General features: G+C 44.7%; 1 protein-coding gene across 1 annotated transcript; it reads left to right on the forward strand.

Moving 5' to 3' along the window:
• The first annotated feature begins 451 nt into the window (after nucleotides 1-451).
• Dcaf7 (DDB1 and CUL4 associated factor 7) lies at nucleotides 452-25450 on the forward strand. The gene is made up of 7 exons (XM_055592237.1): nucleotides 452-1679; nucleotides 10126-10284; nucleotides 10920-11031; nucleotides 11654-11772; nucleotides 15080-15289; nucleotides 17506-17623; nucleotides 20649-25450. The coding sequence occupies exons 1-7, from the start codon at nucleotides 1542-1544 to the stop codon at nucleotides 20819-20821; spliced, it is 1029 nt and encodes a 342-aa protein (XP_055448212.1). The 5' UTR covers nucleotides 452-1541; the 3' UTR covers nucleotides 20822-25450.
• The last annotated feature ends 307 nt before the right edge of the window (nucleotides 25451-25757 follow it).

A 25757-nucleotide genomic window follows, 5' to 3' on the forward strand; every position in this document is an offset into this window, starting at 1 on the left:
AATAGAAAAATAAGTTACATAAAAATTTCAATTATATACAGACAAATCAAACTTAAAAAATAAAAAACGAAGTGCACAGTAGGCTTGTTCACACAGGCGGACATGACTGAAAGATGCTTGATAAATGTACACCATTGTCCCTCAAGGCTTCCAGTGTTTGTTTCTGTTAAAAACATCACATTCATTAAAAGGTGTATTTTTATGGGCTGGAGAGACGGTACAGCCCTTAAGAGCACTAGCTGCCCTGGCAGCGGACCTGGGTTGGATCCCTGGCACTCACGTAATGTCTCACAACCATCTGTAACTCTGGTTGCAGGCGATCCAATGCCTCTGGGGTTTTTTTTTGTGTGTGTGTGTGTGTTTTTTTTTTTTTTGTTTTTATTAATCACAGTTTATTCACTTTGTAGCTCCCTCCCTCCTACCCTTCCATCCCACCTTCCGATGCCTCTTCTTGACTTCTGTGGGCACTTGTACACCTGGTACACTTACTCGGGTACATACAAATACACATAAAACTAAATAATGTATTCTTAAATTGGGTTTTATAATATTGCCTAACGATTCAATAAGGCCTTACAATGATGTACCTAAGTCAGGCTTTTCTGCCTTTCAAACATGGCACGGTCGACTTTTAAGGTTGTATTAGCATTTGGCTTCTAAATACCCCCCCGGGGGCAAGGAAGGTAAGTGACTAATAGCCAGGCCCATTGAAAATTAATCCTAGAATTCGGGATTCTTGCTAGTGTCTATAGGACAGCGCAAGAAAGCCTGAATCAAGTTAGCCAGGCCCGAAGGAGAACAGTTAAAAAGGGGCATTGGAGCTGGAGAGGGTTCCCATTTAGCAAAGGCTGCGAGACCGGCAGGCTCAGGGCGATGAAATAAACGCAGGAGGTCCTCCATGAAGGTAGATTTGCCACGTTAGCGGAGAGAGGCGATCAGAACAGCAGCGGCGGCAGCGAAGAAGTCGCAGGCTTCACTCTTCAGACCCTTGGCCTAGAACTTGGAGGCCCGCAGAAGGCCACACTTGCCCCCAGGCCACCCACGCCCCCATTCACCCGCACTGCGCCGTTATCCGTCTGACTGACACCTCGCCCAGCCAATGATCTTCGGGGCTTCAAAAGAGCCCGCCTCCAGGAGCTGGGCGTGGCGAACAAGCAAAATGACAAACATCTTCGCCAATAGTGAGGAGGGCGCGGGCGCTGCGGCTGTGCTGACCAATGAGGAGGAGGAACAGTTTGGAAAGGACGTACCCGGCAGCCAACGCTCGTCGCCGCTGCGGGGTCTCGTGGCTTCCGTTCCGAGAGGGCGGGCCGGCATCCCAAACGGAAGGTGGTAGTTGCTGCCCGAGCTGGTTTGAAACTGGTGGTCGGGCCGGCCGAGTGTGTCTGTGCGTGTAGCCGACGACCCGCCGGAGGGCTAGGCCGTTCCTGCCCGCCCCGGCCCCGCCTCCCCTCGGATCCGCGGACCCAAGCCCGGCTCCCCGCCCTTCTCGTGCCCCAGCCCGCCGCCTCTCCGGCCGGCTCTGCGGCCCAGCCGCCACCATGTCCCTGCACGGCAAACGAAAGGAGATCTACAAATATGAAGCGCCCTGGACTGTGTACGCCATGAACTGGAGCGTACGGCCGGACAAGCGCTTTCGCCTGGCGCTGGGCAGCTTCGTGGAGGAGTACAACAACAAGGTGGGTCATGCAGGGGCCTCGGCTTCTAGCTGGCGGGGGACGCTGGAGGTGGGCGGCGGCCCCAGGTCCCACAACTCTGCTGCGAACTTGCCTTTGTAGCAAGGAGGTGGTTCGCTCCTCTGCAGCCCCGTTGTCGAGGGGGTAAGCGCTCGTTGCCTTCTTTCATCTTGACAGCCGGGGGAAACTGAGGCACAGCGTTGCGACGTGCCTGAGGCAGATGAGGTTTTTGGTGGCGATAGCGGGTTTCAGACTGGAGTTTACATCCCTAAAGCCGCGTCCTCTGTCCCACTCATTTTCCCCCGCTTCTGCCGCAGTGCTTCTGTTGCTAGGTGGGGGGCGGGAGAGAGGCAGTGGAGGAAGGTGCGGGCGCTTGGATTGGTGGTCGTGCATTCCTGGCCACGCGAGATTTCTGTTAGGGCTATTTATTGCATGATCTTCCCCATCTCAGGTGTTTCTCATAGAGACAGAGCCCAAATGCTAGGTTGTCATTGGCCATCGGTTTTTCCTTCCCGATGTTCACCCTCCCCCGAACAGCCCAACCTTGGAAACCTTGGTCTGTGGCATTATCCCGCCATTATTTCTGAATAGAGAGAGATGACGTTTGACCTGTTCTTTTCGTGGTTCCTTACACGTTGACTTGCAGCAGTGCCGAACACCCATCACTTCATCAAAACGCTGGTAGAAGGAGAGAGCTTGTAAGCTGCTACTGCAAGATGTAGTTTTGAAAGTGTTAAGAAGAATTCTATTTCCCTAATCTCTGAACTTCATTCTTTTGCTGCAATCTGAGGGGAAAAAAAAAATATGAATGACAGTCTTCAGAGCTACTGAAAGCTTTGGTCAGTGGTGTTTAAAGTTTACTCACCAGGCCGGAGACAAGTAGGTGGTGTAGGCATTGGCTGTTAGGCATTGCCTAGACTAGCAAATGTTATTCTTTCTGACCCACGGAGATACAGGAAAGGGCTTCTGACATGCATGTGAAGGTTCAGGTGAAAACATTTGAACATTTTAAGTTTGTTTTATAATATTTCAGAAGCATGTGTGTTTCCATTTCTTTATTGTCCTCTTTGAGAAGTGGGTGAAAAGGATGGACATCCCATATACACCAACACTTTACAATCCCAGGGAATGTGTACTGAAATGTCCTTTCCTAAACAAGGGCCTTATTTCTTTTCTGTAATGGCTCTTGCTCCCTCAGTGGCAGTAAAACTGAGGCTGAGTTTCAGGGTCCTGGTGTGGGTACTGTTAGTAAGGCTAAGATCCCTAGAAATATTTAAAGATTTATGTAAGAAATAAAAGTAAAATATGCCTATAAAATTACTGTAGTTTTTTCTCCACACATATTAATTTTTTTGCCTTCTAAGTTTTTCCAGGGTCTTTTATCTAAGAGGCAAGAAGAGGGTTGTCACAGTTCCTCTCCCCCCAGCTGGAGTTACAGGCTGTTGTAAGCCACCCAGTTTGAGTGCTGGGAACCAAACTCAGGTCCTCTGCAAGGGCAGGGAATGCACTTGTCTGCTGAGCCGTTTCTCCAGCATCTCATTTTAAAACAGTGAACATGTGCCTGCTAAGGAGCAAATATATAATATAAAATAACCCCCAAGCTGGACCTGGTGGCTCTCGCCTGTAATTCCAGCACTTGGAGGGTTGAGGGAGGAAGATTATTTTATGTTTAAGGCTAGCCTGGGCTACATAGTGAGCTCCCAATCAATCTGAGTTACAAAGTTAAGACCTTGTCTCAAACGGAAAAATCAAATACTCCTCAGAGCCATGCGTCTTTACTTCCGTCATTGCCGTGAATAATGCACATTATATATTATTCGTATCTAATGAGGCTATTGTGTGTTGAGACATAGCCTCTTGTAGCCCAGGCAGGCTTTGAACTCCTTATCCACCTGCCTTGACCTCCCAAGTGCAGGGATTACTGATACGTTACTATGTCCTGCTGCCTTGTGGATTTTCTAAAAGAAAAGTGTCATATCTCCTTCCTTGTTTGTTACCACAAGCTCCTTGAAGAAAGAAAATTTATCCCATTCCAGGATGCAAAGTGCTCATGTGGAACAAACAGTTGACAGTGTAAATGTGGGATAAACATCCATGTTATTCAAATCAACTAACACTTGGAGTTCTTAATCACTTTCCCTTAACAGCTGATATAACCAGAGTCAGCCGTGCACAAGGACAGAAGTTTCCTAACTAAATGACCTAAACACCTTATGTCATTTAACACAGAAAGATACTGAGGTACAGAAGACAACTCACCCAAAGCCACACACTGAGAAAAGGCAGGGTTAAGACTGTCACATGTGGGCTGGAGAGATGGCTCAGTGGATTAGAGCCCTTGCTGCTCTTACAGAGAACCTGAGGTAATTGCCAGCAACCACAGGGCGGCTCATAGCTCAGTTCCAGGGGAACCAACAGGCATGTATGAAGTACACATGCACACAGGCAGGCCAAACATTCATACACATAAAGCAATAAATATAATAACAATATAAAAGATTACCACGTGGCAGATGCACACCTGCCTATATATAAACACAAATTTAAAAATCAACCTTTAAAAAAAATAAAAATGAAAAAAAAAATAGATGGAGAGTGGTGATATGTGCCTGCAGTCCCAGTAGGTTCCCAACCTAAAGGCTAGCCTGGGATACACAGCAAGACTATAATTTTTTTTTTTCAAGTGCCAACATATTTTTTGTCAGTGAAGAAAAATGATTGTGCTTCCTAGCTTTCCTCTCTAGGGCTTTGTTTCACATGTTGGAGGAAGTGATGTGAAGTGGAAAGTGACTGCAGAAGGCATTGAAGGTAGGAGAGGGAAGAGGCATAGCAGGAGACTGGAGAAAAGACTGGCTGTCGCCATGATGGCAGTTGTCAGAACTCATGTTCCCAGCACTCCCACAGTATGTAAGGAAGGGCGGTAGGACACTGGATCTAGGAAGAGGATAAGGAAAGTATCCATGGCTACAGATGCCAGACTTGGAAGAGCTGCAGTTCTGCAAAATGGTAGTCTGTTGGACAAAGGGGAAAAAAAAATGGTCTTTTGGGACCAAGAAGCAGCACAGGTTGACAACTATTTGGGAGCCCAGCAAAGGGGAGCATGAATGAGGTCAAAGCTAGCCTGGGCTACAGAGTGAAGTTAAGGCTAGCCTGGTCAACTTAACAAAACTCTTCTCTTAAAACGAACCTGAGGATATAGCTGAGTATATGTGATTCCCTGAATTCAATCCCCTGTGTTGGGAAGGGAGGAAAAAGAAATTACATTGAAAGAGAATAGCCTAGAAGTGGAAAAGGAGGCCTAACTGTAAGCATTGTTGGAGAAGAGCTCCCACCAAAGAAGTGAGACAAAACAACAACAATAAAAATTCAGATAATGTATTTAAAGAATTGAGTTAAATTAAGAATTAAAAAGTTGACATGGTGAGTTCGTATGTTCTACCACAGTAATAAAATGGTATAAAAAGTGCCAATTTTTTTCCTGTCAGGTTAGCAAAAAGTTCTGTTTGTTTTTAGTGTTTTCAGAGATGTGGGGGGGGGGGGGGGGATTGGCACTTAGTTGCTGCTAATAAAAGTATAAATGGAAGCAACTTGTAAATTCTCTTAATTTTTTGTTATTATAAAGAAGAGGGTCTTGTGACATTTTCATGCATATCATTGTATTTTGTTTCTCCTACTTCCCTTTCCTGACCCCCCATTTTTTTTCTGGTCCCCTCTTCTCCAATCCTTCCACTTTTGTTTTCATATCACAAATATTCCATTTCCATCTCTTGTCCCCCACCTTCATCTCTTTAGACCTCTTCCTTTGGTCTCATAGTCCCTTTCTATGTTTGTATCACACACACACACACACATACACACACACACACACACACACACAGATGTGTGTATATATGTACATTATATAAGTTTCAGTGTAGGTACCACACATGAGAGAAAACACTTGTCTTTCTGAGTCTGGTGTGTTTCTCCTGACAACAGGATGATTCCAAGTTCTACTCTTTTTTTTCTGCAGATTTTGTTTTTTCTTACAGCGAATAAAATGGCATTGTGTTTGCCCTTCCTTTTCTTTACCCACTCACCTGTTGATGGAGCTCTGGGCTGCATGCCCGTCTCTGCTGTTGTGAGCACTGCAGCCGTAGTCATGGATGCACCAGTGTCTCCGTGGTGAGCTGACTGAGAGGCCAACTGGGTCATATATGTAACTGTGTTTGGGGGCTCGAGTCTTCCTCTGGTTCTCGCTGTTCAGTGCTAGAATTGCGGGTATGAGCCTCCATGCCCAGTCTGTTTTTCAGCTTTCTGAAGAGCCTCCATACTGTCTTTCATGGTGGCTGTACCAGTTTACATTCCCTGCAGCGTGTGTAATGGTTCCTCCTTCCCCACACCCTGGCCAGTAGTTGTTGGCATTTGTTTTCTTCTAACTGGGGTGAGATGGACTCTGTAAACAGTTTTCATCTGAATATTCAAGTATTTATAGTCCTTTTGTTATTTTTTTTCTCTTAAACTGCCACTTGAGTTAATTTTCCCATTTGTTGATAGGATTTAGGGGTTTTTGTTCCTCCTGCCAAAGCGAGCACTGATTTAGGAGTTTTGATTTTTAACTTTCACAGTTCTTTATAAGGTGTAGATATGACTTCCCTGTCCATATAGTTTGTTGGCAGATGTCTCACCTGTCCTGTAGGCTGCCTTTTCATGCTGGTCATGGTTTCCTTTGCTGTGCAGAAGCTGTGGAATTTCATACAATCTCATTTCTCAATTCTTAGGAATATTTTCTACACTATTGGGGTCCTTTTCAGACAGTTCTTATTTATTTATGCCTATATCTTAAAGTATTTTGCCTATTTTTTCTTAATATTCATTAAATTTTTACTTTTATGTGCAAGGTTTCATGAAGCTTAGGCTGGCCTTGAATTTCTGATTCTCCTGCCTCCTGCCTCTACCTCCAAAACTGGGGTCACCACCATTCCCAGCATCCTCTTTTCTTGGCAGGGTCTTAGCTGTAGTCTAGGCTTGCCTTAAACTCTTCCTCCTCCTGCCTTAGCCACACCCTCAGCCCTGTCCCCAGTGCTGGCTTATAGGCATGCCCTGCTCCACCAGCCAGAAGCAACATTTTTGAAGATGGTAGGATTGAGAGGTGAGGCTGGGGAGAGAGCTCAGCTGGTAAGGTGCTTGCTGCACCAACAAGAAGACTTGAGTTCAAAGCCCCAAAGCCTAGCAGAAACAGGAGGATCCTTGGGATTTGCTGGCCAGACAGATGAGCCAAACTGGTGAGCTCTGAATTTAGTGACAGACCCTGTCTTAGAAATTAAGATGGAGAGCTGGGCATGGTGGTGTGTCGGGAGCCGCTCCCGCCATTACAAGATGGCGCTGGCTTCCTGCTTCCTGGTTCTTCTTGCCAGCATTTTCGCGCTTCTTGCCTGCGCCGCCCTGCAGTTTACGCATGCGCAGGTTTATGCTAATGAGGGTTCAGGCTGCACTCCAATTGCCAGCCATATGATTATGAAGACTTGAGCAGAGCACCAATTACAGATGAACACGCCTCTCTGCTGGCTATTTAAGCAGAGCACAACCCGGGGTTTGGGTCCTTCACCATCTGCTAAAAGAGCTGTAACAATAAACTTGCCGCTGAAGAAATCCTCGGTTGTTGCATCGTCCTTATCGGCAAAGGCCGGTCGCGACAGTGGTGCACGCCTGTAATCCCAGCACTCAAGGAGGCAGAAGCAGGCTGATCTGTGAGTTTGAGGCCAGCCTGGTTTACAAAGCAAGTCCAGGACAGCCAGGGCTACACAGAGAAACCCTGTCTCCAAAACAAAACAAAACAAACAAACAAAAAAAAACTTTAAAAAAAGAACAATTGAGGAAGGCACTTGATGTTGACATGTGGCTTCTACATGCATGCACACATATGAACATAAACACACATACACAAAAAATAATTTAAAATGTGTTAGAGCAATTACACTTTTAGGTATCTAGTCAATAAAGGCATTTACATATAAATACAAAGATAATTAAGAATATTCATTGTAGTGCTGTTTATAGCAGTAAAACAACAGACTATATAACCAAAATAAATGAACAGTTAAATGTATTGAGGTGTGCTTACCACAGTCTGCTGTGGAAGAATGAGGTGGAACCATTTATATTGACTTGAAGACATTTTTATTCAAAGCAAATTGTGGAATAAATTGTATGAAACAAGTCTGTTTTGGATTTTTTGTTTGTTTTTTTTTGTTAAAAAAAACCCACCATGCATACCTCCAGTACACACACACACACACACACACACACACCTATACACACATTAAATACATGGAAAAATAATTTGGAAAGGTACCAATCAACCAGTCACTGTAGACATTAGTAAGAATTTGCGAGGATTAGTAAGTACAGCAAGAAATGGCATTAATGTGAGCGCTGCCATCTTATTCTGTTCTGTGGACATTCACAGAGCACTTAATGTTCTCTTTTTATCATAAAATGTAAATGTCTGATTGTTCAGTGAAAGCTTTGAGCAAGTTAGAGTCAGTTGGCCAAGGGCTAAACACAAGTTACTACGAAGATACCCTTTGGAAAGTGAAAATAGTTTCTTGCAGTAATCATCACCTGAGTAAGGAATCTTGAAATGTTGAAGAGACAGCCTGTTGGAGAGGTACTCACAGATACTCTTGCTGGAAAGTTGGTTAGTGTGGCATTCTCGCTGGTGCAGCGTTTGCTCAGGAACATCCCCTCCTCATCCTTGATGATGACTGGGGATATAGACGGACCATAAGGGTAGGATTGAGCACCTTAAGAAGCACCAGAAAAGCTTTGTGTTTCCTGTAAAGCACAGTACTAGAAGTTCTTACTGTGGTTTGATTATCAGTTCTCTTAAACTCCAAGGTGCTTTAAAAACAGGTTTTTTAAAGAAACTGTATGTGCATACTTGTGTCTGTGCACTCTAGGCTAAGGGCCTGCAGCGAAAGAAAAGAATGCTGGGAGCCTGAGGCTGCTGATGGATTGGAGTTGATGGAAAGTGTGTCAGCATAATTTACAAATTTGGAAAGATGTGTAAGGATAGAGAAGGTAGAAAATGATAATTAAACGATGAAAATAGAAGATAAGGTAAGTTAGTTAGCACTGGGTGACAGAAGGCCTTGAATGTTGGGTCTAGAGGACCTTAGGTAGAAAGTGTTCACAGAATCTGATATTTGGTTTGGGGAAAATATCTTATAATGACAGGCAACTAACTTGAGTGCAGACCTCCTTGTTTTCCTATTTCACGTTCACGTTATCTCCCTGAATATCTATGTCTAACCTCTAGAAAAATCTGTTGATGACTAAGTGTATAGATACACATAGAAAAATCTTTACAAATATGTACCAAAGATCTAAGATAAATACACAAAATAAACTATTTTTTGTAATAGCAATAAATAATTGAAAATGAATTAAAAAATCATGCTAGGTAGCATAGGGAAAAATACAACTAAAACCCTAAAAATATATTTGTAGTAGTATACAATTACATAGAAATAAAGTCAATGAAAGGGTTGAATATCTGTACATGCAAAATTTTAAAGCATTGCTGAAAAAAGCTAAAGGTGACCTAAATAACTAAATTCAATATTAAGTTACCAGGTCTTCCCGAAATGACCCATAGATTCAGGACAGTGGGAGTCAGAACCTCAACAGCTTTTTGTACATTTTAAAAAGCTGCTCTTAAAATTCACACAGAAAGACAATAGTGTAGAAGAGCAAAAGTTTACAGAGAAACGCAATAGGAAAACACTGAGCCAAATAGAAAGCAAAGCAAACCCTTGGAAGGTAGAGAACTCTCCTGCACAGTGAGCCTGAGGGTAATGGACTACATAAAGCCCTGTCTCAAAAGAGCTTGTTAAGATGAGTGAAAGTACTCTCCCCTACAATGCCAAAAATATATGTCATGAATTTGTTAAAACCCATAGAATGGAACTGGGCATGGTGGCACATGCCTTTAATCCAATTGCAGAGGTAGGAGAATCTCTGTGAGTTCAAGGCCAGCCTGGTTCAAGAAACCAAAATGAGGGCTGGGAATGTAGCTCAGTTGGTAGATTACTAGCCTAGCATACATGAAGCCCTGATCAATTCCTAGCACCTGATTAAATATGCTTTGTCCATACATTCCTGGGATCCCAGTACTTGGGAGGAGAGACAGGACGATCAGCTTGTCTCGGAGAGGATGAAGAAGGTTTATTCAGGACTTAGAGTCAGAAGACCTGTATTCTGTCTTTTTCTAGCTTTGTAGTGTTGACTGTACTGAACCCTGTGATTCTTGAGTTTTCATCTAGTGCTGGCATGGTCAGTCTAGGGGTCCCTCACTATAATAATCACTTGACTGTGTATTTCTGTGTTAAGACTGACCCGGAATCTGATGTATTTGATGCTGCTCAAGAAAAACATTCTCACGTGGTTCAATTTTGGCATGCTGCAGGTTCAGCTTGTTGGTTTAGATGAGGAGAGTTCAGAGTTTATTTGCCGGAACACCTTTGACCACCCATACCCCACCACAAAGCTCATGTGGATTCCTGACACAAAAGGCGTCTATCCAGACCTTCTGGCAACAAGTGGTGACTATCTCCGTGTGTGGAGGGTAAGCAGATGCTTTATTAGAAGCAGGGCAGACAGGCTCTGGGGGGTCAGCTGCCACGCTGGGGAGTCCTATCGCAGCAGCCTGGAGGAAACAAAGGAAGTGCATCTGCACTGACCTGGTTTTAGCTCAGCAGGTTTTCTAGGAAATCCAGCCCAGATGACACAGAGTCTTGTTGCTGGCCTCAGTCAACCTTGGAAACTTAAGGCTCAGTTAACCTGGTGTGGTGGGGCAACCTTCTGTGAGGCAGAGAACACTTGGGACCTCGTACTCTGTTAATTGTCAAGATGTTTTTGAGTAAATGAATCCCAGCTGTTTATTCTAATGCATTATGTGTGTGGATCTTCCCTTTTCAGCTGAGTTCATCGTCAGGGGCATCCCTTGTGCTTGGGAGTGTAGGGCCCCGCAGGCAGGCTGCTAAGAGCTCTAGAAGAGGCATGAATGAAAATCTAGAGAGGAAAGCTGGAGAGAAGGGGAAGATTTGAAAGAAGTCCCAGTTCAGGAGTTCCTTTGGGTTTTATTACCCTTTATCATAAAAATGTTTTCTCCTCTTATAAGAGATTCGCCAAACAGTTTTTAGTGGGGTAATGCTTTTTATTTCTTTGTGTTTGAAACTTGTTGTTTCATTGTTTCTTCAGGTTGGTGAGACAGAGACCAGGCTGGAGTGCTTGCTAAACAATAACAAGAACTCGGACTTCTGTGCTCCCTTGACCTCCTTTGACTGGAATGAGGTGGATCCTTATCTTCTAGGTGAGGACTTTGAATTCCAGTTTGAAGAAAATGAAGATGTGTTTACTCAGATTTGGCCTATGCCTATTTTTATCAGGGGTTTGAGGCACACACATCATCCTAAAACAGGCCATGGCTAAGATGGGCTAAATATGGAAAGTAGTTATTAGCTTACTCATAGGGAACTCTGTTTTCCCTGTGTGTATATCACATCTTTTCAGCTAAAAATCTAAGGTCTTGCAGGTGTGATGGTCCATTCCTATAATACCAACACTTGGGAATGCAGGCTGGAGGATCTTGAGTTCAAGGTCAGCCTGAACGACATCAGATTCTGTCTCAATAATTGTCCTTAGCTGGCACAAGCCTTTAATACCAGCACTCAAGGAGGCAGAGGCAAGTGGATCTCTGTGAGTTTGGAGGCCTGGTCAACAAAGTGAGTCCAGGACAGCCAAGGCTACAGAAGGAAACTCTGCCTTGAAAAAAAAAAAAGAAAAAGAAAAGAAAAGAAAGTACCCTTCCCAGAACACATACACACAAAAGTCAATGCTCAGGAAGTGTTTGTGGTCTGTTGTCCCTTGGGCCAAGCAGAAGAAGAAGCGAGTCTATAGGAATCTTGCCTCATCAGCTGCTGTTGTTTCTACAGGTACCTCAAGCATTGACACAACCTGCACCATCTGGGGCCTAGAGACTGGGCAGGTCCTGGGGCGAGTGAATCTCGTGTCTGGCCATGTGAAGACCCAGCTAATTGCTCACGACAAAGAGGTAACGGTGTTTTTCCTTTTCTTCACTTTTGCAGGTTCCTTCTGTCTCTGCAGGTGAGAAGTCATACTGTTCTCTCGATGTTTGGCAGGTTGTGTAGATCATAATGTTGGCATGTGTCTTGTCTAGGTTGAAAACCATAATGTGTTAAACACTTAAAATCGAATGCACCTTTATAACAGATATTTTATTTATGACTATTAATACCAGAGAGAGAGAGTGTGCGTGCAGGCACATGTGTACCATGGTGCATGTGTTTGGGAGTCGCTCCTCTGCGGTTCTGAGAAATGAGTGCAGGTCTTCAGGCTTGCACAGCAGGCTCTTACCACAGGCTGGTACCCCACCTGCCCAAACGCATCATCAGCCGACACTAACAAATTAACCTACGTTCCGTCATTTCCCTTCATACCAGAGGGTGCTGTTTCTTAATGAAGTCTTTATAGACATCCTAGGAGCTGGTGTGATTAAAGAATAGTTTTAGAGAGGCACTTCTCTCTAAACATAATGGCATCTTGGAGGTAGGGGGAAACAGGAAGGAGGGAAATTTCATGACAAACAATCGCAATTAACCATTTTTTTCTATAACCATTCTGTGAACTCCAGTGTGTTTACTTAATCTTTTTATGTTCGGTCATGTTGGAGGCAAATATGTCTTATTAGTGGTGTATTCTTCTGTGTTCACTGGAAAAGCTGAGGGGGGCCATAACTGCTCCCATAGCGCCTGTGTCCATGTTTTGTTTCCTTTGCTGCCCTTCCACTTGCATGGCGAGTACTATCAGTATTTGTATAAGAAAAACTATGCCTTAAGGTCATCAACAGAGTATCAAGGTGGTGCCAGGTACCATTCTGAGGGCTTGATCTTAGGTGTTCTGCTGTCCTGAGAGTAAGATCCTGCCAAGACAAGGGTCAAATGAAGAGTGTGTTTGCAGAGATGACCACTAAAGGAAGCAGACATTTGGTTGGCTGGAGCCAACCCAAAGGTAGGAGGCACTCAAGCGTGTTTGAGAATAGAGCTTGATGACTGAGTGCTTGCCTAGCATCTGTGACGCCCAAGGGTCAGCCCCCAATATGGGTGAGGAGGGCCTTGCAAGAATAAACGTAAGGGATTTACACCAGGAAATGCTTACACAGTGAAGGAATTGAGAGTGAAGTAGCAGGAGGCCACCCCTACTTACAGGCTGAAGGTTACTGGCTCCCTGAGTCTGGATTTGCCTGGCAGACATGCCTCTGAATAGAGAGGCAGGATAAGCACCTAGCTTCTTCTTGCCTCCCAGCAGTCAATTGCCTGGCTCGGATTCCTCTGGCTGAACCATCCACAAGCAAATAGCAAACCTGGGACTCAGCCAACCTTGGCCTCTAGGAATCAGGTCTCGTGATACAGGAAGATCAGGAGTGGAAAGAAGAAGTCTTCGGATGGCAGCTCTGCCTGAGGATACGCCCTGTGAGGAGTGATGGCTGCCTGCTAGCTGTAGTAGAGGACAGTTTAGCACATTGGGAGCTGCCACCTTCCCTTTTCCTGATTAACTCTACAGGTGGGCCATGGATGAAGGAGCAGTTACTTGAGCTCAGGAAAACAGATACCAAAAACAAAACACACATTTTAGAGTCTTGGGTAATAACGACAGCTGACATCTGGAAGGAGGAATAAGTAGAATATCTTATAAAAAATGTAGGGTCCGGCCTAGAGAGACGACCCTGGTTAAGAGCATTGGCTGCTCTTCCTAAGAACCCAGATTCAATTCCAGCACCCACACGGCAGCTCATAACTCTCTGTAACTCTACTTCCAGGGAATCTTATGCCCTCTAAAGGCTTCTGTAGGTACCAGCTACTCATGCAGTCCACACATCTACAAGTAGCCAAAATACTCATACAGATTTTAAAAAAGAAACAAAAGGGGCTGGAGAGATGGCTCAGTGGTTGAAAGCTCTGACTGCTCTTCCAGAGGTCCTGAGTTCAATTCCCAGCAACCACATGGTGGCTCACAACCATCTATACCTTCTACTGCTCTCTTCTGGCATTCAGGTGCACATACAGATAGAACATTTGAAATAAATAAATAAAATTTTTAAAAAAAAGAAACAAAAAGTAGGTTCCCCACATGCTCTGGAGACTAAGAGACAAACACTGCTAATAGATGCCCATCTATTACTGATCAACATAAAGAAATACTCCTGTGTAAGATGAAGTGATTCAGAAGGGCCAGGAGTATAGGTGCACATACACACACTTAGCAAGTTCAAGGCTAACGTGTGACCATCTTAAAGCAGTAGGAGAGGAGAAGAGTGGTTAAAGGAGAATCCCGGGCGCCTGTAATTCTAGCACTTACCAGGTAAAGATAGGACAAGTCTGAAGGCCAGGTGTGGTAGCACATGCCTTTAATCCCAGCACTCAGGAGGCAGAGAGGCGCATCTCTTTGAGTTCAAGGCTAGGTTTGAGTCCAGGACAGCCAAAGCTGCACAGAGAAACCCTGTCTTGAACACAAAACAAAGCAAAAACAGTCTGAAGTTTGGTACCAGCCGACTGCATATCAAGCCTCTGTTTTCGTAGGCCAGACACATTGGATAGACAAAGGCTTTGTCTAGTGCTGTTTTGCTACATAGGACATTTTCCACAGCCCCTACCACATAGCAGGTTTGGAGTCAACCTGGGCCACGTGAGATTTTATTTTCAAGATTTCTTTCTTTTTATTTTATGTCTGTAAGTGTTTTGCCTGCACATGTCCTTGTATCACATGTGTGCATAGTGTGCAGGCCAGAGTGGGTATCAGATCCTCTGGAACTGGAGTTACAGACCCCTCTTAGCTGAACCTGGGTCTTCTGCAAGAGCAGCAAGTACTCTTAACCCAAGTCTTAGCTCCAGCTCCCAGACACCCTCTTAAAAGAACACGAAGCCAAAAGTTGTATTACCTTTTTCTTATGAATGGATCTCAGGTCTAGGTTCTGTAGCTCAACCAGCTCGGTAGAACTGTATATGGTTTGTCACGAATATGCATCTGATTGCATGTAAGTGAAACCACGAAAGCCCAGGAAATGCATGCCTTGGATCACAGAGTTTTTGTTCAGACAAAACTGCTCGGCCGGTTAGCTGGGTATATTGTTTTTGTTTTATCACGGGGTTTTAAGGGGAAGAGTAGAAAGCAGGACATATGGAGAAGTCAGCCAGTATCTGTGGTTGAATGATGTTTATTCTCTGAGAAGCGACTAGCTTACCTGCTTTTGTGTCATGAGTTGGGGTTCAGATGAACTGGAAATGACAGGTCTCCATGCTATGGGGAAGGAGATGACAGTTCTGAATCTGTCTTACCAACAGGTCTATGATATTGCGTTCAGCCGAGCCGGAGGTGGCAGGGACATGTTTGCCTCTGTGGGTGCTGATGGCTCTGTGAGGATGTTTGACCTCCGCCATCTGGAACATAGCACTATCATTTACGAAGACCCACAGCATCACCCACTGCTTCGCCTCTGCTGGAATAAGCAGGACCCTAACTACCTGGCCACCATGGCCATGGATGGAATGGAGGTAAGCCCCATAGGCCCTGTCCCTTGACTCCATTCCACCTCATGTATTTACAAGAGTGCTCTCAGATAGTGGCAGTTTTGTGCCCAGGATATCTTTGGAAATACCCAGAGGTGTTTATGGTTGTCAAGAGTTAGGAGGGAAACATAAGAGTGTTCTTGGCATCAAGTGGGTAGTGATCAAGGAGCCTGCCAATCATTCTGCAGTGCACAAAACAGCCCCCAACAATGACAGTCTACTTAGAGTGCCAGTAGGGCCTAGGTTGAGGAACCCTGATCAACAAAAAGGGCTGTTCATAACCTCCTCCCCACTTCTTTGGTGAGACAGAGTCGCTCTAACCCAGACTAGCTTGGAAGTTCCTGTGTATCCTAGAGTAGCTGCAGACTCACTGAATTTGCCTTGCCTTCTATGAATTTCTACTAGAGTGGGGGGTGTAGCTTAGCAGAGAGGCTGTCCAGCATGCTCAAGGCCCTGAGTTCGATACCCAGTACAAAACAAAACAAAACAAAACAAAACATGCATGTGTGTGTGTGTGTGCACACACACACACGCGCGCGCGAACAAACAAAAACCAATAAACTGTTTCTGAGCATGGTGCTGCACACCTTTAATCCCAGCACCTGAGAGGTAGAGACAGGCAGATCTCTGTGAGTTTGAGGCCAGCCTCATCTACATAGAGAGTTTAAGGACCACAAGGGCTATATTATATAGTGAAACCCTGTCTCAAAAGTAATAAATAGATAAGTGGAATTGTAATAGAGTAAAGCTAAGACAAGAAGAAGAGTGGTGGTGGGTGCACAGCGAGGCCCTCTGCAGGTCCCACAGAGTACCATGGTTCTTGAGGTTCGTCAGCTTCCTCCTGTCCTTTGGTCAGCAGGCTCTCTGTTTACAGAGGAAAAGTGGTGTTTAACAAGGAAGCTGATCCTATACAGAAACTTATATAAATCAAAGTGAAAGGCATTGGGAGGACTTGCTGTTATTGGCCCAGAGTGTTCGCAAGAGCCTTTTAAGCTTAAGCAAATGTATGCATGTTTCCTAGCTTCAGATTTGAAGATCCCATATTTGAAGTCATCAAAAAGCTCTAGTCCTGAAGAAATAATATAAAATTCATCTGGTAATTTGTCATGTATTAGTTGTACAACTAATTTAAAAAATCCAAATAAACATTTCACAATAAAGAATAAAAGGTAAGACAAGTACTATCTAAATGACCACAATTTAAACCACGTCATCTCTACTGGCACTCAGTAAGGAAGTCAGCCATCCCACCTGGTGTTCCAAGCAGACCCCAGCTGTTGCAAGAGATGGACAGACAGAAGCTCCGGGGTCTGCTGGTTTTTATGAGAAGGGCGGATTGTTGGTTGAGAGGATGCAGTGGTTAGCCTTGGTTTGGGGGAAGCTTGTCCTCAGACTTATTTTCTGGATTCTACCTTAGCTAGGATTTTGCCTAGCTAAGATGTGTTAAAGAAAATTGAAAATCCCAACCATTCAATTTTACCAATGAAGACTCAGGAGCCAGATGATGTGGTGAAAACCTGCTAGCTCAGAGAGTCAAGGAACCCAGCTGACCTTCCTGCTCAGCTCATGCCCCAGAAGGAAAAAAACCAAAAGCTAGCTCAGCTGACAGCCCAGAAAGAAAAGGCCCACTAGCTCACCTGACAGCCCAGGAGAAGAAAGCCTAAAGCTAAAGAGCCAAAGACCAAACGTTCCTTCTCCACGCTGTCTTAAATACCCTTTTCTCAAAGTCCCTCATTTCTGTTCAACCTTGTCAGCTGGCCACTTGCTTCCCTCCTTGACTTAGGGTTAATCCTGTGTACAGACAGCTCTAGGATTAAAGGTGTGTGTTTGGGCTGAACCATGCCAAACAAGATACAGGTTTTACAGTTCACAATCTCAGGGTTCACAATGGGATCAAATATCCTGCAACAAAGATGTGCAGATTTTTTTATCGGCACTTACCAAAGGTGCTTGTGGATCATCCAAACTCATCTTGCCTACTCGTGCTTCCCTTCTACATTAGTCTTAAGGCCCAGTGTTTTCAGCACAGAGAATACACTGCCTGTGTTTGTTCATTATTTTTTTTTCTTCCATCAGGAAACCCTGTCTTTAATATTCTTCAAATCCACAACTGAAAATATTTTGCTTACAATTGTGTGTGATGGTGGTTTTTGGTTTGTTTTTCCTGTTGCACTCTGCAATTTTTGCACCTTTTTCCGCAGGTGGTGATCCTGGATGTTCGAGTTCCCTGCACACCTGTCGCCAGGCTAAACAACCACCGAGCATGTGTCAATGGCATTGCTTGGGCCCCACATTCGTCCTGCCACATCTGCACTGCAGGTAACCATGGCGGGAGGAAGTATCAGGGTAGTGAAGTTTCCCGTTCTTGGAGACTTCCTTATTGTTTTCAAGGATAGTTCTGAGAGATTTGTGAGCTGAAGCAGTCTACATTCCAGATGATCTTGTGTATTCAGTGGGTCTCAGAGCATCTTTCCTTGACTAGTGATGGTGGTGTGTGTCAGACATAGGCCTATGTATATATTTCTAGAGGGGAATATGCACTGTTCCCTAGGAATCTGGGTCTTCCAGGGGACTCGGGTACAGGAAGAAGCCCCTTCTTCCCTGTAACAGGATGTTTGGTACTACAAGGAATTGTCCCTCGGACCTTGGGCCTTTCACACTTCACAGAGCCTTACCTAGTCAGTCATTTGACTTACAGGTCTCACTTTGCTATTTTCCCCAAAGACTGCACTTCTTAACAATGTGCTGCTTATCAAGTGCTTTTATTCTAGAAATGATGAAAATCTGTGATTAAATGAAAACAATACAGAGCTGTAACAGGAAGAAGCCATCTTTTCTCTTTGCTATTTTTCTCTACCTCTGTCTCACTCACTGTATTTGATCTTTCACAATGCTTTAGGTGTCTCCTGCCAGACCTGTTTAGTATAGATACACATTTAAACCCTCTAAATGTGAACCCACCTCACTTTAGTTCACAGAGGCACTATCTGCTCTAGCTACGCCTGTGCCTCACTGTGGAGTGGTTGGGGTATTCTACCACCTTTACCCTGTGCTGTGGTCTGTGCTTTCTTTCTTTCAATTATGTGGATAAGGAGGACAGGGGGAAAAGAAAGAGATAAGCCATTATTCATGGAGAGCAGTGTGGCCTAGCAGAAGCCCCTTCAGCTGTTGCCTTGCCTGGCTCACTGATGTTGTGTGTTGCATTCATCTTGAGTCCCTTTTCTTGATGGAGCTGAGCACTGACAAACAGTGCTTTGGAGGTGATGAGTGTTTATAAACCAGATCCTTTGTGGTAGATCATTCCTCAAAGAGGAGATCTTGTACCTTGCCCATGTTATGTGGACTTGGTAGGAACCTGGTGTTACTCATGATCAGCCTTATCTATTAAGATTCCATGTATTTAAATTCTTAGGTACCCAGAGCCAACATCCATACCAGGATAGGAGGTAGCTTTAGGATTTTGTGGATCTGAAAGTCATTGGCTTCTTTTTTCTTTTGATTTAAATTAAGAGTCTTGCTGGGTCTACAGAGTGAGTTATAACTACAGCTAGGGTTTACAGAGAAACGCTGAGTTGAAAGACCATAAAAGTAACTAATTAATTAAATTTCTGTTTCAAAAGTAACATGAAGCCAGGGGTATTGGTGCACATCTCAGGCACGTTCTGTGTGTTCAAGGCCAACCTTGGTGTACATAGCAAGTTTAAGGACAGCTACAAGAGACCCTGCCTCAAAAAAACAAAACAAAACAAAAAAAAACCCCATCATAATACATCCTATTACATAGCCCCTAGGAACTGTAGAAAAGGAAATATAACCAGTAACTTTGCCAGTCAAAATTGCTCCCTTTCTCATTTTGATATATTTTCTTCTAGCGTTTTCTCATGTGTGTGTATGTGCCCTCACTCTCAACAGTCACACACAAACGTATACATAAAGGCCATATTTGTGTGTATACATTTGTATACACATACACACATATATATGGCTTCATTTTTTTTTAAACTCATTACTAGTATTTCCCATAGTTCTTTACTTGGAGAAAATATTTTTCTTTTGGGGGTTATAGGTTTTCTTTTCTTTTCTTTTTTTTTTTTTTTTTTGTTTGTTTGTTTTGTTTTCTAGGTAGAGTTTTATAGCCAAAGCTAGCCTTGAACTCCTGATCCTCCTGTATCAGCCTCCCAAGTGCTGGGATTGCTGGCATGCGCTGCCACAGCCAGAGTATTTATTTATTTGTTTATTTTATTTATTTATTTTTAAATGAAGTAAAGTTGGAGTTTACCAAGAACAGGTTTTAATAAAGATTTAAACGAGACCATTAGGAGAGGGGGAGAGGCAGCTGTAAGAACACTGTGCCGGGTCGTTGTGGGCTTCTCAAGAGAGAACATTGCATGAAGAAAAAAAAATCTGTTTTTTCTTTTTGAGTCACAAGCTCACTCTGTAGTGCTGGCTGGCCTGTAACTTGCTATGTAGACTACAGACTGGTTTCGGAATCTGGGCATTCCTGTTTCTACCTCCAGAGTGCTGGGTGGTGATAAGATGATGATGATGATGATTTTTTTTTATGGTTTGTTTATTTGTTTATTTATTTGGTTGTGGCAGGATCTTACTGTATAATGCCGACTGGCTGTAACTTGCTGTATTGATCAGGCTGAGCTCCAACTTTCAGCAGTCCATCTGCCTCTGCCTCCCACGTGCTAAGATTGCAGTCATGTGCCACCACCCCCAGCAGAGCACGTTAATTGGCTTAGTTTGTTTGTTTTCTGATGGTGCTGGGCATTGGACCTAGGATACTGAACATGGTCAGCAGGTGCTCTACCACTCAGCTGTGTCCCCAGTGCCTGTTGCTGGGATTACAGACATAGATGGAAGTTTTTTAATGGTGCATGTCTATACAGCACTTTATGTTGGTCATCTGTACAGCTCATTGAAGTGTAAATGTACATAAAGTGGGATACAGGGAAGACTCTTAATCCACTGATGTATTTTTAGTGGCTGAAAGTGACATCATATTTTGGGATCATTGTATCCCATATCCTCTCCTGATTCCTGACTCTAGTGTCCTGATCCAGTTCTCTAACCCTGGTGCATTGACTGGAGCTTAAGGACACCTGGAATGTGGAGTCAGAACCTAGATCTGGGTCCTGACCCTGTCTCTCACTGGCTACGTGGCATGAGGTAGCAAGTCTGGTGACATTGCTAAATCTTGGTTTACTCATCTCTAAGATGAAACCCCTCTCACAAAGCTTTGGTGAGCAAACGTCTCTCAGATTGTGTCTGGCTCTCCAAATGCAAGATGGTTACCGCATTGCCTGAGCTATGGTGTTCTTGGTTGCTTTTTCCCTAGCGGATGACCATCAGGCTCTCATCTGGGACATCCAGCAGATGCCTCGGGCCATCGAGGACCCTATTCTGGCCTACACAGCTGAAGGAGAGATCAACAATGTACAGTGGGCTTCAACCCAGCCTGACTGGATCGCAATCTGCTATAACAACTGCCTGGAGATACTCCGTGTGTAGTGTTGGCCCCTCACCTACCAGGCAGGGGCTTGTGTGTTCCAGCCTCTGTCCCCTTCCCTCCCCACGTAAGAAGATGTTTCCAGTGGCCAGTATGTCTGTTGTTGCTTTACACCCACCATGTCTAGAAGCTGCTGTAGGAGTCCAGGCCAGTTACCCTTTGCTGTCTGTGCTGGACTGTGCTGTGTGGCGCCACCGCAGCCCAGGGCTGGGTTTTAAGATTTTCACTCCTTTCTTCTTCTTTGCTTCTTCAATTAAACATTTCTGTGTATTTGTTTGTCAACTGTTGTGTTCATGAACAGTACAAGTACTGGCTCTGTTTGTGTCCATTTGCCCCTGATGTCTGTCTGTTTACTGCCCAAGGCAGTAGCCCCTGTCTTGTCCCCATCCATGTCCATGCTAGCACTTAAGTGGGAACAAATGCCAACTTCAGATTGTCTTTCCTCCTGCTATCAGTGTCTTTTAACAAACCTCAACTTTGTATATTTTTATCTATCAGGCTAATTTTTTTATGAAAAGAACTTAATCTTCCTGGTTTCTTGGTTTCCCAGTCCTCCCTACCTCTTTGTACCTTCTTCTCTTCCCTCAGTGCCTGCAGTGGGTACTGGACCCTAGACCCCAAGAGCAGTTTGCCTTCTGAGTCACTGCCTGAGTGGCACACCCTTGACCAGGAGTTCACAACTGCCCTGGTGCTCTAAAGTCTGCTGACTCACCAACCTTTTCTCAGTTTGGGTCTCCTGAAGGCCCACACAGGTCCAGGATATACAGGAAGCCTTCTGTTCCACCCTCATGTTCCTCTCTCTGGCTTCACTAATGAGTACCTGGTGGAGCTGAGATAAGCAGGGGCCAGGCTGAAGGAGAATTGTTTCAGGAAAACTGAATTTACATTGTGTTTCCAGTACCTGGTTTTAGAATCTATTTTTCCATTTTAGAACTTGAACGATAGGCAAGAAAACTCTCTAAGCTAAGTTTTGCTGTTTCTGTTTGTTAAGTTTCCTCTGCTCGGTGGGATATTGGCCCATCTTTGGATTGATTGCTCAGAATGTGAGACTTCCTGAGAGGAGCCATCTGTGCTTGACCCTGAACAGGACCTTTAGACTGAGATAGACAAGCAGTTGTCATAAAGGATGGGCTGTGGTGATCGCAGTAACCAAGTAAATGGCTACAAAAGAATCAAGGGCCCCAGAGTCAGGCAGCTAAGATTCTCCACACCTGTGGCACGTGCCTCACCTCAGTTTAGATTCTGAGCAGTATTGGACTTTGCAGGCTGCAGTTGGCCAGGCTGACTTCCAGGCCTCAGGTGTCTGTTTCCGTTACATTAGTGGGTTCCATGGATGGAACTTGCATGTGCTTCTGGTCTTTGATGAGTCCCTGGCAGAGTCTGGGGCATGGTCTTGGGGAGAGTGTTCCTGGCTCGTGCCCTGCTGAGCTGCCTGCAGGTCTCTCAGACTCTCTGACTGGAGGAGGGTAGCAGGCCTGAAAGCTGATGGTTTTGCACACTCACGCTGCCATTGCTGGAGAAATAAATGTTGACTCATTCTGTTGGGCACATGGACTCTCTGGCTGAGTCTTTGCTTGCTTCCTACAGCTGATGTAGTTGTATACCAAAAGTCTTAGATTGCTTCGTTACTTGGGGGCTTCTCCCAAAGGAAAAGCATTTTCAGTCAGGGTGTTTCCCCTCTGCCTTCCTAGTTTGTCACCCTGATTTCTGGTCTCTGGCTGGCCATCTGCTAGAGATTAATATTCCTGCACTAGCGTGTGGTTTGTCTTGGATCATTTGCATATAGAGAGTACAATTGTGGTTATCTCTGCTTTTAGTGGTGTTTGCTAGCTAGGTACAGGCACCTCAAGGGAAGCAGGCTTGCTGATGGTTGCTGCTGAAGGAGCCCTCAGTTTCTTCCTGGGCTGAGTCTACAGTGGAAGTTAGAGTTGGCAGTGGGCTTCCTGGGCAGCGCCTCTGTTCTGGGTGGACTTAAACTTGGGCTGAATGATGAGATTTGTCAACCAAAACTTGAAAATGAAGTTTTAAAAGGTTAGCAGTAGTTATTTAGAATAGATTTGTATGGGACAGCTATGTGCTTTGGAAACCAACCACTTGTGATGTTTTTTTCCCATGCTCTGTGGACGTTTGCCGTCTTTCTTCGGTTTCCTTCTCTACCTGTCACCTGGACCAGGTAAGACTCTTGCTGTCTCCATCTTCAAATACACATGCACCCACAGTTGCAGGGTTGCTGGCATTTGACGTGCCAGCTCGCTCACCCTCTCTGTAGCGTGCATAGGTCCTCTGTAGCTGAGAACGAGGTTTCTGTTGCCTTGAGATGCAGAGAGTTGTGTAGCCTTCCCTGAAGCACAGGTCTGTTAAAGTTTCAAAAGCCACTCTGTGTTTGAATTTGCCAGTTCTTAGACTGACAGGAGTGAGTGGGACCTCCAGACCTGCGGTCCTCCAGTGGCTGCAATGCTGTTTTGACTTGGCTTTGGCAGGCTAAACCAAGCTCTGGCCTGTGCTTCCTGTGTCTGCTCTATGGGAGATTGCATGCTCAGTCAGGCTGACAGAGAGCTGACGTGGTGACTGGGTCTGAGGCTTTCATGGGCTTGAGCTTTTCCCACAGGAGATTATTTCTCTCCTGGCCTGCAGGGTTAGGGCTTGAAGAGTGATGACACATGACAACTGGGTGGTAATTTTCTACCAAAATCAGAATCATGTCTCATAACTTGCTACAATTTAGGAAGAATAGGAAAAAATAAGAATCCTACAGTGTCTTGATGATTGTTACTGCTGAAATTTGGTATTTTAAGGTATAGGAAGAGGAAATAATACTGGAGAACATAGAGGGTCTGAGGGGAGTGAGCCTGTGCCTCAGCATAGTTTGACCTTCCTGCACCAATAATCAAGCTTCTGTATCACTGGCTAGGGGCAGAGAGAGCCCCTCTGTGCAGCAGCGCTGCTGTAGGCGATGTCCAGTGGTTAAATTCTAAGTGTTGGGTATCCGGACAGCACATGGTGAAACTGTTGTTTGAGGTGGGTTCTTGTGTTGTAGACCAGGCTGTCCTTGAACTTAGGATCCTATTATTTCAGTCTCCCTGAATGCTGGGATCACAGGTCTATGCCCAGTGTCCATGGCTCTTCTTGTAGCCCCCCTTCCTCCTTTATCTTCCCTCCCCTTTTTCATTTTTCTGTTTTGCGTATGTGGTGATGGGGCTCAAATGCAGGCCCGCACATGCTAGGCAGATGTTCTACCATTAAACTACACTCTCTAGCCACCTTTCTTTCATTTTTCTTATATTTTTCCCTATTATCTTTCCACTGTAAAATGTTCTCCCTGATGCATCCTGGGCCCTAGATTCCTAGGCTGTAAGGACATGTAGGACTCTGGGATTTACTAAACATGGTTGGAAAGTCCAAAACTGCACCTTACTTTCCCCGTTGTGTAAATATGGCAGTTCATTTGCTCACCTGGGTTAGGGTAGAGAGTACCGTTGCAGTAGAGGACTCAAAACACAGCGTTTCCTCTAGAGCCTGTACTCAGCACGAGGACGGTGGGGCATGCTTGATGTTTAAGTTGGGGTTTCTGAGAGGAGAGCTGACCTGAGCAAAGTCACCATGAACCCTGAGCCAGGCTTTCCCAGAGCTGTCCTTGCTGCTCTGGTGAGGCAGCAGCTGAGTGTCTCATGTCTCTGAGCCTTTTCACCCTGAGCCGTCTACGTTCTCTCTCCCATACTGTCATTGCTGCTAATGGTCAGAGTCAAGCATATGGCATGGCGGAATGAGCAGGTCTTCCTGGGCTGCCATCTGGATGTCACTTTTTAAGTGTGGAAACATGCGGATGCCTTCTCCAAGAGACTTGGACTAGTGTGTCAGCCAGGAACAATAAGCTAAGGGAAGCCTGAACTCCAGAAGGAAGATATTGACAGTCTGTGTGACAACTGGAAAATGTGCCGGCACCCGCCTTTGGGACAACTCGGTGGAGCCGAACTGTGCTATCTTCCATTTGAAGGAACGCTCTCACCTTGGGCTGATTGTGATGTACAATGTGATAAAAATGGTTGAGCTGAAGCTTTGAATTGCTTTAGTCACTTGCTTTGGTCCCATGTATCTTATGATCCCTGTCAGTGACTTTCCCTTGCCCCAGCCTGAGTGTGAATTATAGCATGATTGTATAAATCTCTGTGTAGACATGGAGATTTCTTGTTCTACAAAATGTTAAGCTCTAACTTATCCACTTCTGTGCCCTTTATAATCTCATGTGTATGAACTTACTTTCTTACATATTTAAACTCTCTTTCTGTTCTAAAGCTTTTGTGGCATCCCTTGTTCAGCTGGAGAGGAAGCTGTCCCTTTGCAGAACTGTACTGTAATCATTTCTCCTCTATAAATATTATTTTCACAGGGCTGATTGTACACAGGGCTTGTCATACAAATTTAACACTGTGCTGTGAACGAGCTGCGGTTTCTCCACTGGAGGTAACTTCAAAAGCACCCGAGGGTGGAGTGTTCCTTCTGTGACTTTACTTTTCCCTACGTACATTAAGTCTAATCTCATGGTTTCATTCTGTTTCAGCCTCCTGTATAAGAAGTACCGTATTTTCTGCCCATCACACTTTGTAATAAAACTTGAACATGTATAGATTGAATTTCTTCTTGTGATGAATTCAGTTTGTTCCTGTGGTCCTGTTTCAAAGGTACTGGTAGGCCATTAAACTCCACCCCAGTTCAACACAGTTTTCTGATGGCCCAACTCATTACCTGTGTCTCCTGTTTGTTCACTCACTTTTTAGTCAATTAAGAAAACATGGACACCTATTCCATGCCAAGGGCCATGTTCCTCAGATTGCTTATACTTTGCTTAAGGGATACACACATACTTGTAGTGTTCTGCAGTAATGTGGCTATGTTCAGGAACCCTGAGGCCAGTCATGTCTGAGTAAGAGCCACAGTGGG

This window comes from Psammomys obesus, unplaced genomic scaffold (genome assembly GCF_907164565.1).
Source record: "Psammomys obesus unplaced genomic scaffold, mPsaObe1.curated_primary_1811, whole genome shotgun sequence".
In the NCBI taxonomy this organism is placed as follows: domain Eukaryota; kingdom Metazoa; phylum Chordata; class Mammalia; order Rodentia; family Muridae; genus Psammomys; species Psammomys obesus.

Bases quoted from the DNA above. Each gene is read 5' to 3' on its own strand.
- Dcaf7 (XM_055592237.1), top strand. From the start codon at position 1,542: ATGTCCCTGCACGGCAAACGAAAGGAGATCTACAAATATGAAGCGCCC. The intron at 11,032-11,653 runs GTGAGGACTTTG...TTGTTTCTACAG, and splicing joins GGTGGATCCTTATCTTCTAG to GTACCTCAAGCATTGACACA. The intron at 17,624-20,648 runs GTAACCATGGCG...CTTTTTCCCTAG, and splicing joins CTGCCACATCTGCACTGCAG to CGGATGACCATCAGGCTCTC.